The sequence below is a fragment of the Sitophilus oryzae genome, unplaced genomic scaffold, assembly GCF_002938485.1.
Source record: "Sitophilus oryzae breed Bouriz unplaced genomic scaffold, Soryzae_2.0 scaffold_980_pilon_pilon, whole genome shotgun sequence".
Classification (NCBI taxonomy): domain Eukaryota; kingdom Metazoa; phylum Arthropoda; class Insecta; order Coleoptera; family Curculionidae; genus Sitophilus; species Sitophilus oryzae.
Window position 1 is genome coordinate 829,684 of NW_022147617.1, and position 13,095 is coordinate 842,778.

General features: G+C 31.7%; 1 protein-coding gene across 2 annotated transcripts in view; it reads left to right on the plus strand.

The window, feature by feature from the left end:
- The first annotated feature begins 3,541 nt into the window (after positions 1-3,541).
- Positions 3,542-13,095, plus strand: part of LOC115891255 (actin-binding protein IPP) — a 39,954-nt gene continuing 30,400 nt past the window's right edge. Inside the window, exons 1-7 of one of the 2 annotated variants that reach the window (XM_030911684.1) lie at positions 3,542-3,827; positions 3,879-4,162; positions 4,216-4,484; positions 4,540-4,780; positions 5,100-5,446; positions 5,500-5,717; positions 5,849-6,188. In XM_030911684.1, coding sequence (XP_030767544.1) covers positions 3,636-3,827; positions 3,879-4,162; positions 4,216-4,484; positions 4,540-4,780; positions 5,100-5,446; positions 5,500-5,717; positions 5,849-5,878 — 1,581 coding nt within the window. In that variant the 5' untranslated portion in view covers positions 3,542-3,635 and the 3' untranslated portion in view covers positions 5,879-6,188. Of the gene's footprint in view, positions 3,828-3,878; positions 4,163-4,215; positions 4,485-4,539; positions 4,781-5,099; positions 5,447-5,499; positions 5,718-5,848; positions 6,189-13,095 lie in introns of those variants that run through there. The other variant, XM_030911683.1, reaches the window with a different exon arrangement.

The window sequence follows — 13,095 nt, forward strand, 5'->3', positions numbered from 1 at the left end:
ATAAAATTATGATATCAAAAAACTCTTTAGCAGTTTTTTTTTAATTAATTTGTAATCTTGTGACACCCTCTATAATTTATTTTAAAAAAATATATTTTATTTTGAAAATAATAAATAAGATAGATATTTTAATTTTCCCGCGGGCTTTTCTAGTGTTAATTTTATTAGGTTAGCAACTTGCGGCCATGCTGACGGAATGCCGTCTCTAATAGAACAGCCTCGGAGCGAAATTTATGACGTCACGCTAGTTAAATACTAGGGATTAATAAATATGTTGTAAATATATACATGGAAAACATAATTCCTCGTATTTTTGGTTTGTATTTTAAAAATCATATAGTTTACATGAACTATACAAAATATACAGTTAATAAATACAATATATTAACATATTTATAGTAATAAATACTTTCGCAAATAAACTATGAACCATACAAATGCAGCAAATGTTTTACAATATACAAATAATGAATAGGTACATAAGATAATGGGTAAAATATAAAATATATTTTAAATTTTGAAGTTTGAAAATCGATCTAATGTAACAAACAACATTCAATGTCTACTACTTACTATGACTGAAATCGTACTCCATAGTCAATGTAGATAGTTTTAGTGTTAAGAATAATAATTTAAAAAAATACGTGGTCATCTTTTGACAAGTTTATATTAGTTTATTAATTGCAGTAAATATTATGTGGTGCGTGGGGATTTTATATGTAATTTTTTTGGATTATATTCGACATTATTTTATTCATATGACAACACTGATAAAGGCTATGATGTTTTTTTTAAACCACTTTCTTTTAAACCAAAAAAAAATAATGAAAAACAAATGAAAACAATCAGCGTTTTCCCGAACCTAAATCCCAAGAAAATCAAAAATTTTAGAATAATTTTACATATAAAATGACAGCGATCTTTATTTCATAGCCATCGCTGACGCCTTTTTTTCTATGATATTGTATTATTTGCAAACATAATATGTCGAACATTGATACTTGCAAAATATACATATACATTTTGTGATGCAAATAATAATACATCACTATTAGTAGATATTGAATGTTTTTTTTTGTTAAATTAGATCGATTTTCAAACCCCAAAATTTAAAATATATTTTATTTTACCCATTATCTTATGTATCTATTTATTATTTGTATATTGTAAAACATTTGCTGCATTTGTATGGTTCATAGTTAATTTGCCAAAGTATTTATTACTATAAATAGGTATATATATATTGTATTAATTAACTGTATATTATGTATATTTCATGTAAACTGTATCATTTTTAAAATACAAACCAAAAATACGAGGAATTATTATCTTTTCCATGTATTCTACAACATATTTATTAATCCTTAGTATCTCACTAGCGTGACGTCATAAATCTCGCTCCAAGGCTGTTCTATTAGAGACGGCATTGGTCTGATATTTAGAAATGTCAAAAGCTGATGACATTTTACTTTTGACAATTGTGTTGATTTTTGCAAGAAGAGGAAGAACTGTCGCTTGTTTTATTCTTTTCCTTTTCTATTTCACGAAAGTAAAAGGAGTTACCTATCTGATTCGTTCAGACACTCAATTTAAAGAATATCAGTAACTTTTTTGATAGAGGGATTTTACATTTGCTCTGTTGGTAAAAAATAACGGTTAAAATTCACAGTTATTCATTTTATAGACTATACAAAGAATACAAGGTATGATCGATAGCGGCTCCAATTTCGTTCAGTTCGCGCATACCGCCTGTGACGTCACTAGGAAAATAATGAATAAATAAAAAATAAAGTTTTTTTTTTTTTTTTCTATTTTTGGCCACTTGTGTATTACGACATTCAGCCAGCTTATTTCTTAATATTTAATTAGCGTTTAAAATCGGACAAATACAGACTCACACACACATTTAACACCCATGTCCGAGGCCGGAATCGAACCGGCGACCTTGCGTCTACTAGAATGCGGCGCAATCATTTCGACCACAAGGCCGACTTATAAAGCAAGTTGACAGGAGATCTGCATTTTTTGGGGTTATGGTTAAGAATTGTTTATTTTTAAGACTTTTTAGTTCGTTTAATTTAATAATTACTAAAACCAGCAGTTTCAAAAATATATTTAAAAATAATAATTATCTATTAACATGGATTTGGACCATAATAGGTAAGAATACTAAATTTATTTCTCTATTCGGTATAAAATTGTTTATTAGGTTTTTAGTTTGCGATGTTTATGGTAAATAATTTTTATGTTCATTGCCTCTGAATTCACATGAGGACAGAGATGAGGATATCTATGGAAAAGTAACCACAAGAGGAATTACATAACATCATTTAAAAAATGTTGGGAATTATATTGTTTCCCATCGAAAAGTAGAAAATGCCAATGCAGATGAATGTATTGTAATTGTGATAGAAGTAATTCCAAGGGTGAAGTTTATTATAATTAGTGACCTGTGCTTCTTTTTATATGTAGATATTTCAGGTTTTGAGAATAAATCGGTTGAACGAAACCCAAAATTTAGAGGAAGTATTTGCATACCCAGAATATGCCCATCAAGGATTATATAGCTCAAATTTCCTTTGATAGTAGGCAATTATTCAATGCAAATTAACTTTTTAAGTGACTGAAATATTAAATAGTTTACAATATGGTATATCACTGTAAAAATATATTACTTTTAGGTACAATTAGGGCCCGATACATTTCAAAAAGTAGAATATTATTTTATATTAAATGAGGTATTGTACTAACAATCAATTTATATTAATACCGGAGATTAAAAAATAACAGAATAAATAGTTCTTTTTTTTTATACTACAAAAATATAACCTATAGAATACAACAGTATTTAAAAAAATAAATAAAAAGTTATGTCCCGGCCGAGATTCGAACTCCGGTCTCTCGCTTCCTAGCCCGACTCCTTACGCACTACTCCACAGTAACTTGCTTAGCGACAATTCAATGACGGTATATAAACAAAAAAACAGGTTTATAACAATACCTTGACGATTTGAACTGGCGCGCGGAGCGTGCTGACCAATAGCGCCTGTTATCACCTGTGACGTAGCGACCAACCTGCGCAATATCATACCTTGTATTCTTTGTACCATGGTCTAAACGCCTTTGATGTACCGACTCGAAGCGGATGGTCGAGCGCACGAACGAACGAACGGCCGCATGCGTTCGGTCCCCGTCTAAATATACCGCACTTTCATTCGTTCGTTCGTTCGTTCGTTCGGATAATGAATACGCACCTTAAATCTGAAAGTGCACGCAGGCGAACGCCTTTGATGTACCGACTCGAAGCGGATGGTCGAGCGCACGACCGAACGAACGGCCGCATGCGTTCGGTCCCCGTCTAAATATACCGCACTTTCATTCGTTCGTTCGTTCGTTCGTTCGTTCGTTCATTCGTTCGTTCGTTCGTTCGTTCGTTCGTTCGTTCGTTCGTTCGTTCGTTCGTTCGTTCGTTCGGATAATGAATACGCACCTTTAGACAAGCTTGGAACAAACCAGTAGAACGATTGACAATTGACAAAGAGTTGGCAACACTGGTCATAAACAATCACAAAAATCCTTGCACAAAAATCAAGGTTATACAAATATAGAATAAAAGATTTGTTTTTCTCGACGAAATGGCTCCTTCAAAACCACTGAAATTGAAAAACGAGATTCCATCTAATAATAAAAAAAATAAATTCTTATCCATCGAGTCAGATGACATAAGTTATAGTTTTGCTGCTAGGCTTCTTGGGAATTTAAATTTGTTAAGGAGAGATAAATTGTTTTGTGATATCGACATAAAAATAGGAAATGAAGTATTTAGTGTAAGTGCTTCTGATTAATACAACACATTCTTAGTTATAAGAAAATTATAGGTTCACAAGGCAATACTAACAGCAAGTAGTCCGTATTTCCATGCAATGTTTACAGGTGGTTTATGTGAAAAAGATCAAAATTGTGTTGAATTACATGGTGTTTTTCCAAAGACTTTTGAGTTTATCCTTGAATTTATGTATACAGGAACAGTAGTTGTAGATAAAAATAATGTCGAAGATCTTGTAATTGCTGCAGATATGTTTGAAATTATAGAAATAATTACAAAATGTTCCTACTTTTTGATTGATCAACTACATGAAACTAATGCCATTGGAATATACTTGTAATAGTTAAAATTACATATAAGTAATTATTGTGAAAATATATTTTATTTAGGTTTGCAAGAGACCATAATATATTAGAACTCAAAGTCTCTGCTATAAGATATATAGAAGAGCATTTTCCAAAAGTTATTAAGGAAGAAGAAATTTATGAACTGGAAAAAGACACCTTTATCAACTTTTTATGCTCAGAATATTTAAAAATAGATTCTGAATGTGAAATGTTTGAAGCTGCCATCAAGTGGATTAAGCATGATATTGCAAACCGAAAACCATATGTATTTGACATATTGAAGAAAGTTAGATTACCATTGATATCATTTAGTTAGTCTATTTGGTTTATAAGAAATTTTAAATTATTTATAAATGTTCTGTTTAGCATTTCTTGAGAGAGCCATTAATGAATGTCCAGATAGCAGTTTGAAGGTGGCTCTTAAATCAGTATATAGTGATATGATAAATCAAAAGGGTTGTTTAGTCCCATTGAATGCAAAACCAAGAAAATGTGCTAAAAAGGATATTTATGTTATTGGTGGATCAAAACGGGAACTTCATAGTGTATGGGATAGAGGTCTTGAAATGCATTATGTATCTATTGAAAAGTTTAATACCTTTACAAGGCAAGTAATATGTTAGTATGTATCTTTGAATTTTTCACTTCCATTGTCTTTATTTTAACTTACAAAATGTTTTGATGAGATGTATTACTGACCATTATCAAGTGTAAACTATTAACGTGGACAATAATAATAAATATCAATTTGCATTAACTGCAAACTGTACACTTGGTAATGGTTAGTGATAGATACATTGGATCGAAATGTTGTGTAAGTTAAAATAAATAAAGACAATGGAAGTTTGAAATTCTTGTAGGTATGTAGTTTAAATATGTTAATATGCCCTATAGCAGACTGATTTACTCATATTTTAAATTATTAGAAAATGGGCAAAGGTACCTGATATGAGAGTGAATCGTTTAGTCCCTGGTGTAGCATCTTTAAATGGTTACATATATGTCGTGGGTGGCGAGGAGGGTTCAAATATTCTTTCTAGTTGTGAGAGATATGACCCAGAAACAAAAACCTGGACACAAGTGGCTAGTATGGTAATACCTAGATGTGAATTTGGTTTATGTGCTTTAGATGGTTATTTGTATGCTATGGGTGGTTGGGTTGGTAGAGATATAATTGATTCCATTGAAAGATATGATCCCAGAGTTGACAAGTGGGAAGTGGTTGGCTCTTTGTCAGAATCTAGATTTAGTATGGGATTGGTCTCTTATGAAGGTTTGAAATATCATATTGCATGCAAATATTTAGTTTTACTAAACAGATTATAGGTTTAATTTATATGGTTGGTGGCTCTTCCTTAACCCAAAGGAATATGCAAGATTTGATGAGGTACAATCCTGTGAGTGGTAAATGGCAAAAGCTACCATCAATGTCAATAGCTCGCTTTCAAATGGGTGTTGCAGTTCTAGATGATTACTTATATGTTGTTGGAGGAACATGTAGACAACAAGTACTGAGTTCAGTTGAGAGATATTCATTTAAGAAGGTAAATATACATATTGGGTGATTCACAGCTGGTAGGTTGGATGCCTATGGAGAACTGGTCATAGGATTTTTTGACTATTTGGATTTTTACATTTACATAAAGGCACCTGCTCTATCTATCTAAATTTTCAGCTTTACAGTGTCGCCGCAACATTTGAATAGATGTAGCATCTTTGTTATTTTAAATGCAACACCTGGTACAGTTAAAGCTCTAATAAACGGGTACTGACGGTTCTGCTAAATTCGTCCAAGTATGTATTTGACATATTGAAGTCTATTATTTCTTTCTAAGATTCTAGTAGACAGGGTGGTTTGAATTGTATTTAAGAAACTTTCGTAGCATATTCTTCAGATACAAATAAGTACAAAAGTTTTTATAAACTTATGTCCTAAATTGATTCGTTTTGGAGATACAGGGTTTAGAAGATTCATTTTTATTTCAATTTTTTCTACAATTTTTTTAAACTAACGTCGATATTTGGATGAAAATTGGAATCTAGGTGTTTTTTGACATGAGAAATTCGATTTCGATATGAATATGACTCCTACTTGTAGGGGGCGCTACTAGCTGTATGTTCTTTAGATGTTTTGAAGAGTACCTAATAACTTTTTTTTCCATATCTGTATAAACGAGTTAAAAAATATACATTTCCAAGCAAGAAGTAATCAAAATCTTTAGTAAAGTTTATTTCCCTGGCTTGAAAGTCAGCACAAGAATTAATTCTGAAAAGTAATGTGCAAGGTGTTGACAAACTTTTTTATTATAGCATGCATATTTAAATATCTTCGAATACCTCAAAAACTAAAGCTTTTAAACATATTAAACTCTTATAATAAATGCCTTATTTTAGGTCCAAGAATCGAAAAATGAAATAAAATACCGGGTGTTCCATAAGAAAAAATTTAACTTTGGTATGGATCATAGCTCTGACCAGAGCTGCAAGCTAACAGAAAACTTAAGTCTTTTTTTGACTTAAATCATTTTAATGACCTAAATCATTTGATTTTAAGTCATATTTCGAAAGCTGACTTAAGACTTAAAGTTTAAGTCATTTTCAAAATGACTTATGACTTAAGTTTTTACTCTGAAATAAAAAAAATATTTCGGAATAAACAGTCATTAGAAAAAATAAGAAAAAAAATAAGTCATTAGAAAAAGATTTAAGTCTTTTTGAAAAGATTAAAGTCATTAAAAAAGGTTTAAATCTTTTTTTAAGCCCAGTGGCATCATCAGTTTTTTTCTATACTTAATAAAATCATATCTATAATTAAATGAAAATCATAGTGAATGAATTTAATAACTTTTTCTTTTAATTTTAGTTTCATAAAAAAGTAGCAACTGTGAATACCGTATCTTTGTACCGCTGCTCATAAATCAGAAACTCTGTTAAACACACAAAAATGGGACAACCTGTACAAAGTGCCACGAAATTTAATGTTATTTAAAGTGTTGATGTTTCTTATGTGTGTCTTTATGTCCTTGATGCGTTTTTATTGCTTTATTGTTTATTATAGTTGTTTATACAGGGTGGTCCGAATTGTATTCCGGAACCTTCGGCAGCATATTCTTCAGATAAAAATAACTAACAAAGTTCATATAAATGTATGTCCTAAAATGCTTAGTTTCGGAGATACAGGGTGTAGAAGTTTAATTTTTATTTCGATTTTTTCCAAATAATTTCTGAATTAACGTCAATATTTGGATGAAAATTGGTGGATGGGTGTTTTTTGACATGAGAAATTTGAGTTTGATGTCAATATGACTCCCATTTGTAGGTGGCGCCACCTACATGTGTTTTAACTGTTTTGAAGAGTAATAACTTTTCGTCGGTACCTGTATAAAACTACTGAGTAAAAAAATAAACATTTACGACTTTTTTTACGTAAAAAAGGTCTCGTGGTAAAAATCGCTACGAGTAATGGTTCTCGAGATATTGGGAATCGAAATTATCAATGCCTGTCATCATTAACATAAATTAAACATGTTGACTAAATAGTTATTAGACTGATATCACAAATTTGAAATTTTTTTGTGTCAAAAGTTCAAAAAAAACTGTTTATCATTATTTTTTCGCAGAAAAACTTATGATTAATTTAAAAAAATAAAAATTTATTTTTTCAGTCAAATAACTATACTCAACGTGTGCTTATTTTTTGTCAATAACGTATGCATTGACTATTTCCATTCTAAATATCTTGAGAACGGTTGCTCATAGCGATTTTTACCAGATATTTTTTACATAAAAAGTCATGCAAATGTATATTTTTTTAGTCAGTGGTTTTATACAGGTACGGTCGAAAAGTTATTACTCTTCAAAACAGTTAAAACACATGTAGGTGGCGCCCCCTACAAATAGGAGTAATTTTGACATCAAAATCAAATTTCTCATGTCACAAAACTCCCTCATACCAATTTTCCTCTAAATATTGACGTTACTTCAGAAATTATTTGGAAAAAATCGAAATAAAAATGAAACTTCTACACCCTGTATCTCCGAAACTAAGCTTTTTAGGACATATATTTATACGAACTTTTTTACTTATTTTGATCTGTAGAATATGCTGCCGAAGTTTCCGGAATACAGTTTGGACCACCCTGTATAATATTTTATTCTAATCTGCATAATACAATAAATTAATATAATAAATTAATATATAGGATAATACAAGAAAATTAATTTTAGTAATTTTAATTAATTAATTTAAAAAACGGGTATTTAAATTGAATTCTGGTTAGCTTGACACGAGGGAAATTATATTGATTTAAGTCATTTAACTGACTTAAGTAGAAAAAGACTTAAGGTATGATTCCGAATATGACCGCAATGACCGACCGCAACCACAGGCCGCACACTGCAACCGCATTGCCGTTGCTGTCTGAGGTCGGATTAATGCAGAACACTGCGACACAGATAGTCCTGCAGTCGTAGATAAGAACTCCTCGAGGAAACATGTTAGTATCTTCTGCGATTATTGAACTCTTGTTGGAAGAGGAAGATGATGATGATGTGTTACTAATGCATACTAGGAAACAAAGAAGGTTGACAATGCCTTTGTATAAAAATAGAATAGATGAGGGAAGTTACTCAGTGCTAATACAAAAACATTTGTTGAGTAATGAAACCATATTTAGAAGCTATTGCCGTTTAAATAAAAGACAATTTCATTTTGTACTAAGCCTCATTAATGACGATATTAAACCAATGTGGACAAGGCTCGTCATAAATAGACGGCTTCCGAAAAACTCATTTTGGACCTCGTGTAGGTACGATATTTTCAGCCTGAAGGCCGTGAAGTCGACTGCAATACTGGTTCGTAAGCGGTAGTGCGGTTTGCAGTTAAAGCGAGGCCTGCCGTTCGACGGCAACGACGCCTATTTTAGAATGCATCCCATTGAAAACTGTTGAAACCTGTAGTGTCGTCTGCAGTCTGCTGCTGCGGTCTGCAGTCTGCGGTCGTGTTCGTAATTGTACCTTTAAGTAAAAAAAAACTTAAATAACGTTATATTGATTTAAGTTTTTACAAAAATGGCTTGACTTGAAACAAAATGGCTTAAGTCAAAGACTTAAAACTTAAGTCATTTGAACTTTATATTGAAATTGACTTAAGACTTAAATCATTTTGATTTTAGAATTTACTTAAGTCTTTTTAAAACTGACTTGGTGCAGCTCTGGTTCTGGCACACCCTGTACATTTCAAAATAATTTTAAATTATGCACATTGCCTTCCCACATATACCCATAAAATATCTTGTTTCTACATCTTTCCGTTTTCGTATAATCAACCGAGGCGAATGAGGTGCGCCACCCTGTATAATAAGTTAGTCAAATAAAATACTGTGTATTTGTTTAGTTCTGAAAATGACAGAGTTCTTGAACCTTAAAATATATTTTTTATTTTAGTTTTCTTGGGTATTAGCATATACAGGGTCAGTTTCCTACGATGTATAGATCTTTAAGGTCGCAGTGATTAACCCCCCCCCCCCCCTCTTACTATTCTACATTCAACATTCTTCCTACGATGTTCTCTGTGGGTATCTCGGAAACTACTGGAGATGAGAGTCGGTTAAATGGGCAAAGAATTGTAGTTTTGTGGGGTCATAAATATACGCCTTTCAAATTTTTTCTACATAAAAAAGTTTTCAGATAAAAGTTGTAGATAATCACATCCCTAATGAGTCTGTGTTCCGATTTTTTTCCTGTCATTTTTGACATATGACACAAACATATGTTTGTTTCTAAATGGAAACCATAGTTGGCCATGACTTCATAATAAGCGCCATTTTTTAAGCTTTTCAGCGATATAAGCTATAGTATGTTTTTTTTACAAAATTACTGAGTTATAGCCAATTCTTATCTTTCTTGACTATTTTCACTTAGTTAGCCATGGAAACAAGTTCAATCGTCGTTGCTCTCAGAAATGTGAAAGTGTCACATCCAAACTTTGTAAATTAAAATGAACAAAAATTGTAAATATGAATTTTTCAAATGAAGAAAAGCGTGTAGGATTATTGGTTGCGACTCAACTTTCACTCAACTTTTCTTGGCCATACAGATTCAAGGATAGGTTGACCGGTGAACGTTACTTAAGTTTTTTAGAGAACGGTTTTCAAGACGTGTTTAAGACAAGTTAGATTTAGATACTCGCACATTAATAGAGTGGTTCCAACATGACTTTCATTATGACACACCACTCCCCAACAATGAAAGAAATATTAAAAATTATTTATATCTTAATTATGTAGACTCAGGTTTAGAAAGAGGTGGACCAATTGCATGGGCCTCCCCGATCACCTGACCTATCCATTTTAGATTTTTTTATGTGGTATGATTAACAACAAGGTTTACAAAAAAACTTATGAATTAAGAGAGGCACTTGAAGAGGCGGTACAGGAGAAGTTTAATTAAGTCGACCGGTCGTTCTGTGAGAATAGCTAGAAATTTAGAATAATATAATATTATTAATTATTTATTATTTTTTTAGTTTATGTAGTTTAGATTTATATTATTTCAATTTAGTTAAAATTGTTATATTGTTGTATTACTAGTGTATGCTAGATCTCGCCACCTACATAAATAAAGTCAAATTATTATTATTATTATTATGGAGTTTTTGGGCCCTCTAAACTCTAAACCTATTCTGTTATACCTTATACTTTATACAGAGCATGCGCAATGACAGGGGCGGATACAGAAATTTATTTTAGGAGGGGCCTAAATAAAAAGTAATGTAGAATATGCTTTTTAGAGCGCCATTTTTAAGCCAAAAGCCTAATATTTAACCCAATTTATAGATTTTAGGGGGGCCTTGGCCCCATGGCCCCCCTCTCTGTATCCGCCACTGCGCAGTGATACTTAAATAATCGAACACGTTAATAAGTGATAACGTACTATACTCTGTTTTTTTTCTCAGGTAAGATTTCGACAGACGATGACAGAAAAAAAGCAGATGACTTCCATACCAATCCATTTATTTCACTAAAAAAAGTTTCTAATATTTTTTAAGTTAACTATGGATGGGTTTATAAATAAATACGTCATGCGTCGTCTCTTGTTGTTTTTAACCAGTTTTATTGGTTTATTTCAAAAACGAAAGACCATATTTCGATATTATTGGTTTGACGCAACGATGGACGACAAACGGACGCTTGTACGTATGAACCCGACTTAAGATTTTTAAGAGTTGTCAAACTCTTGCCAATTATAGGTTATAATCATAGATAAATGAAACAAGTTTAGATTGGAAAGTGCCCATAAGGACAATGTAAACACTATTTGGCGCTATTCTTGCAACGGTCGCGACCCAAAACTTTTGAAAATTTCGGAGCGGTTCGGCTTTTTCCGGAATTATATCGCCAAATATTGTTTATTCAAATTTATTATTATTTTCTTTTAATTTTATAAATAAAATACAGTGTGTTGCATACAAGAAACTCTATTTTATATAAGGACATGTCTGAAATACCTATAAAACATTGGAAACCGACGTTATGCCACGATCCACGATGGTTTTTGCAGTTCACAGTTCACAGCACAGCTTTTTAAGTTTTTAATGCCACTTTTTCACAATTATCACCGGTTGGAGTAAATAAAACTTGAATTAAACTCAAAGATAGCAATACTTACTTTGAAAATCGACGCTATAAACACTTTTCGGAATTTTTATAACGAGAGCAGTTTAGATTTTGAAAGACTTTATGATTTTTGAAGATTCTGACTTTGACAAGAGAAAATTATTTCTGTTTTTGTTTGCCGTTGTTCTAAGCGACCGCTATAGCAGCGCCAGATCGCGTATAACGGTCGCGACCCAAAATAATTTCGCGACCTAAAATTTTTACGGGCTTTCCAATCTAAACTTGTTGCATTTATCTATGGTTATAATTTTGTGTCAAATAGAAATGATAAATATTTTGCATTTTCGACTGTGTTGTTACTTGTGTTTCGTGTTTTTTAAAATTAGGTGGAGGAAAACTAATGTTGTGGGCATATTAAGTGTTGACCCAGACCATAGTTTACAGTTAATATTCGGTGCACAGAGACCGCCAGAGACACACTTTGCCAGATACTATGGCCAGAGAGTTGTATTAGCCACAAATAAAGTTGTACCATCTCGTATATGGTACCAAAAACTGGAGTATCTGTAAAATAACATCACACGATAGGTAAATAATACGTTTTAGTACTGCAGAAAAAAATAAGATTAAAGTTAATTAACCAAGATTAGATTTCTTCAGTTTTATACAGTTTTTTCACAATATTTTGAAGTAATCACGTGTCACTCAAAATTTAAATATATTAATTATGCGTTCCAATTGTACCAACTTATTTCTTTGTAAAATAAAATAAACTACTTAGAAATTAAAATGACAGACACATCTATCACTGTCAAGGATTTTGTCGTTGGACAGACTATACGCTAATTATGGACAAATACCGGTAACGCTAATAACGTGAAAGTTTGGACATTGTTGCCTGATCTATTGTAGTCATTTAACAATAATTAATGAAGGATAAGTGTAAAGCTATGTGGTTTTACTAATAGATCCATACTTAGGACGAGTTTGTAATTATTTTTTTGTCAGATTAATGATACTTTTTAAAATTTTATTAAAAATGATCCTTCAAACATTAATTTGCCAACACCGCTAATGAAAGTCAACTATCAAAATCCGCCCTGGCGCCGCCGCCGCTAGTTGCCATTTTATCATTTTTATTTTTATCTTCATACATGTTATCATCGCGCGTTTTAAAATCATCAGCAAGTTGAGCCGTTTAATTTTGTTTTTTCAATTATTATTTTTGTTATACCGTAATTAAAAATGGACGCCTTTAACAAAAGGTTAGGGTATAATGATCATGATGATCTACTGCTTTTAAGAG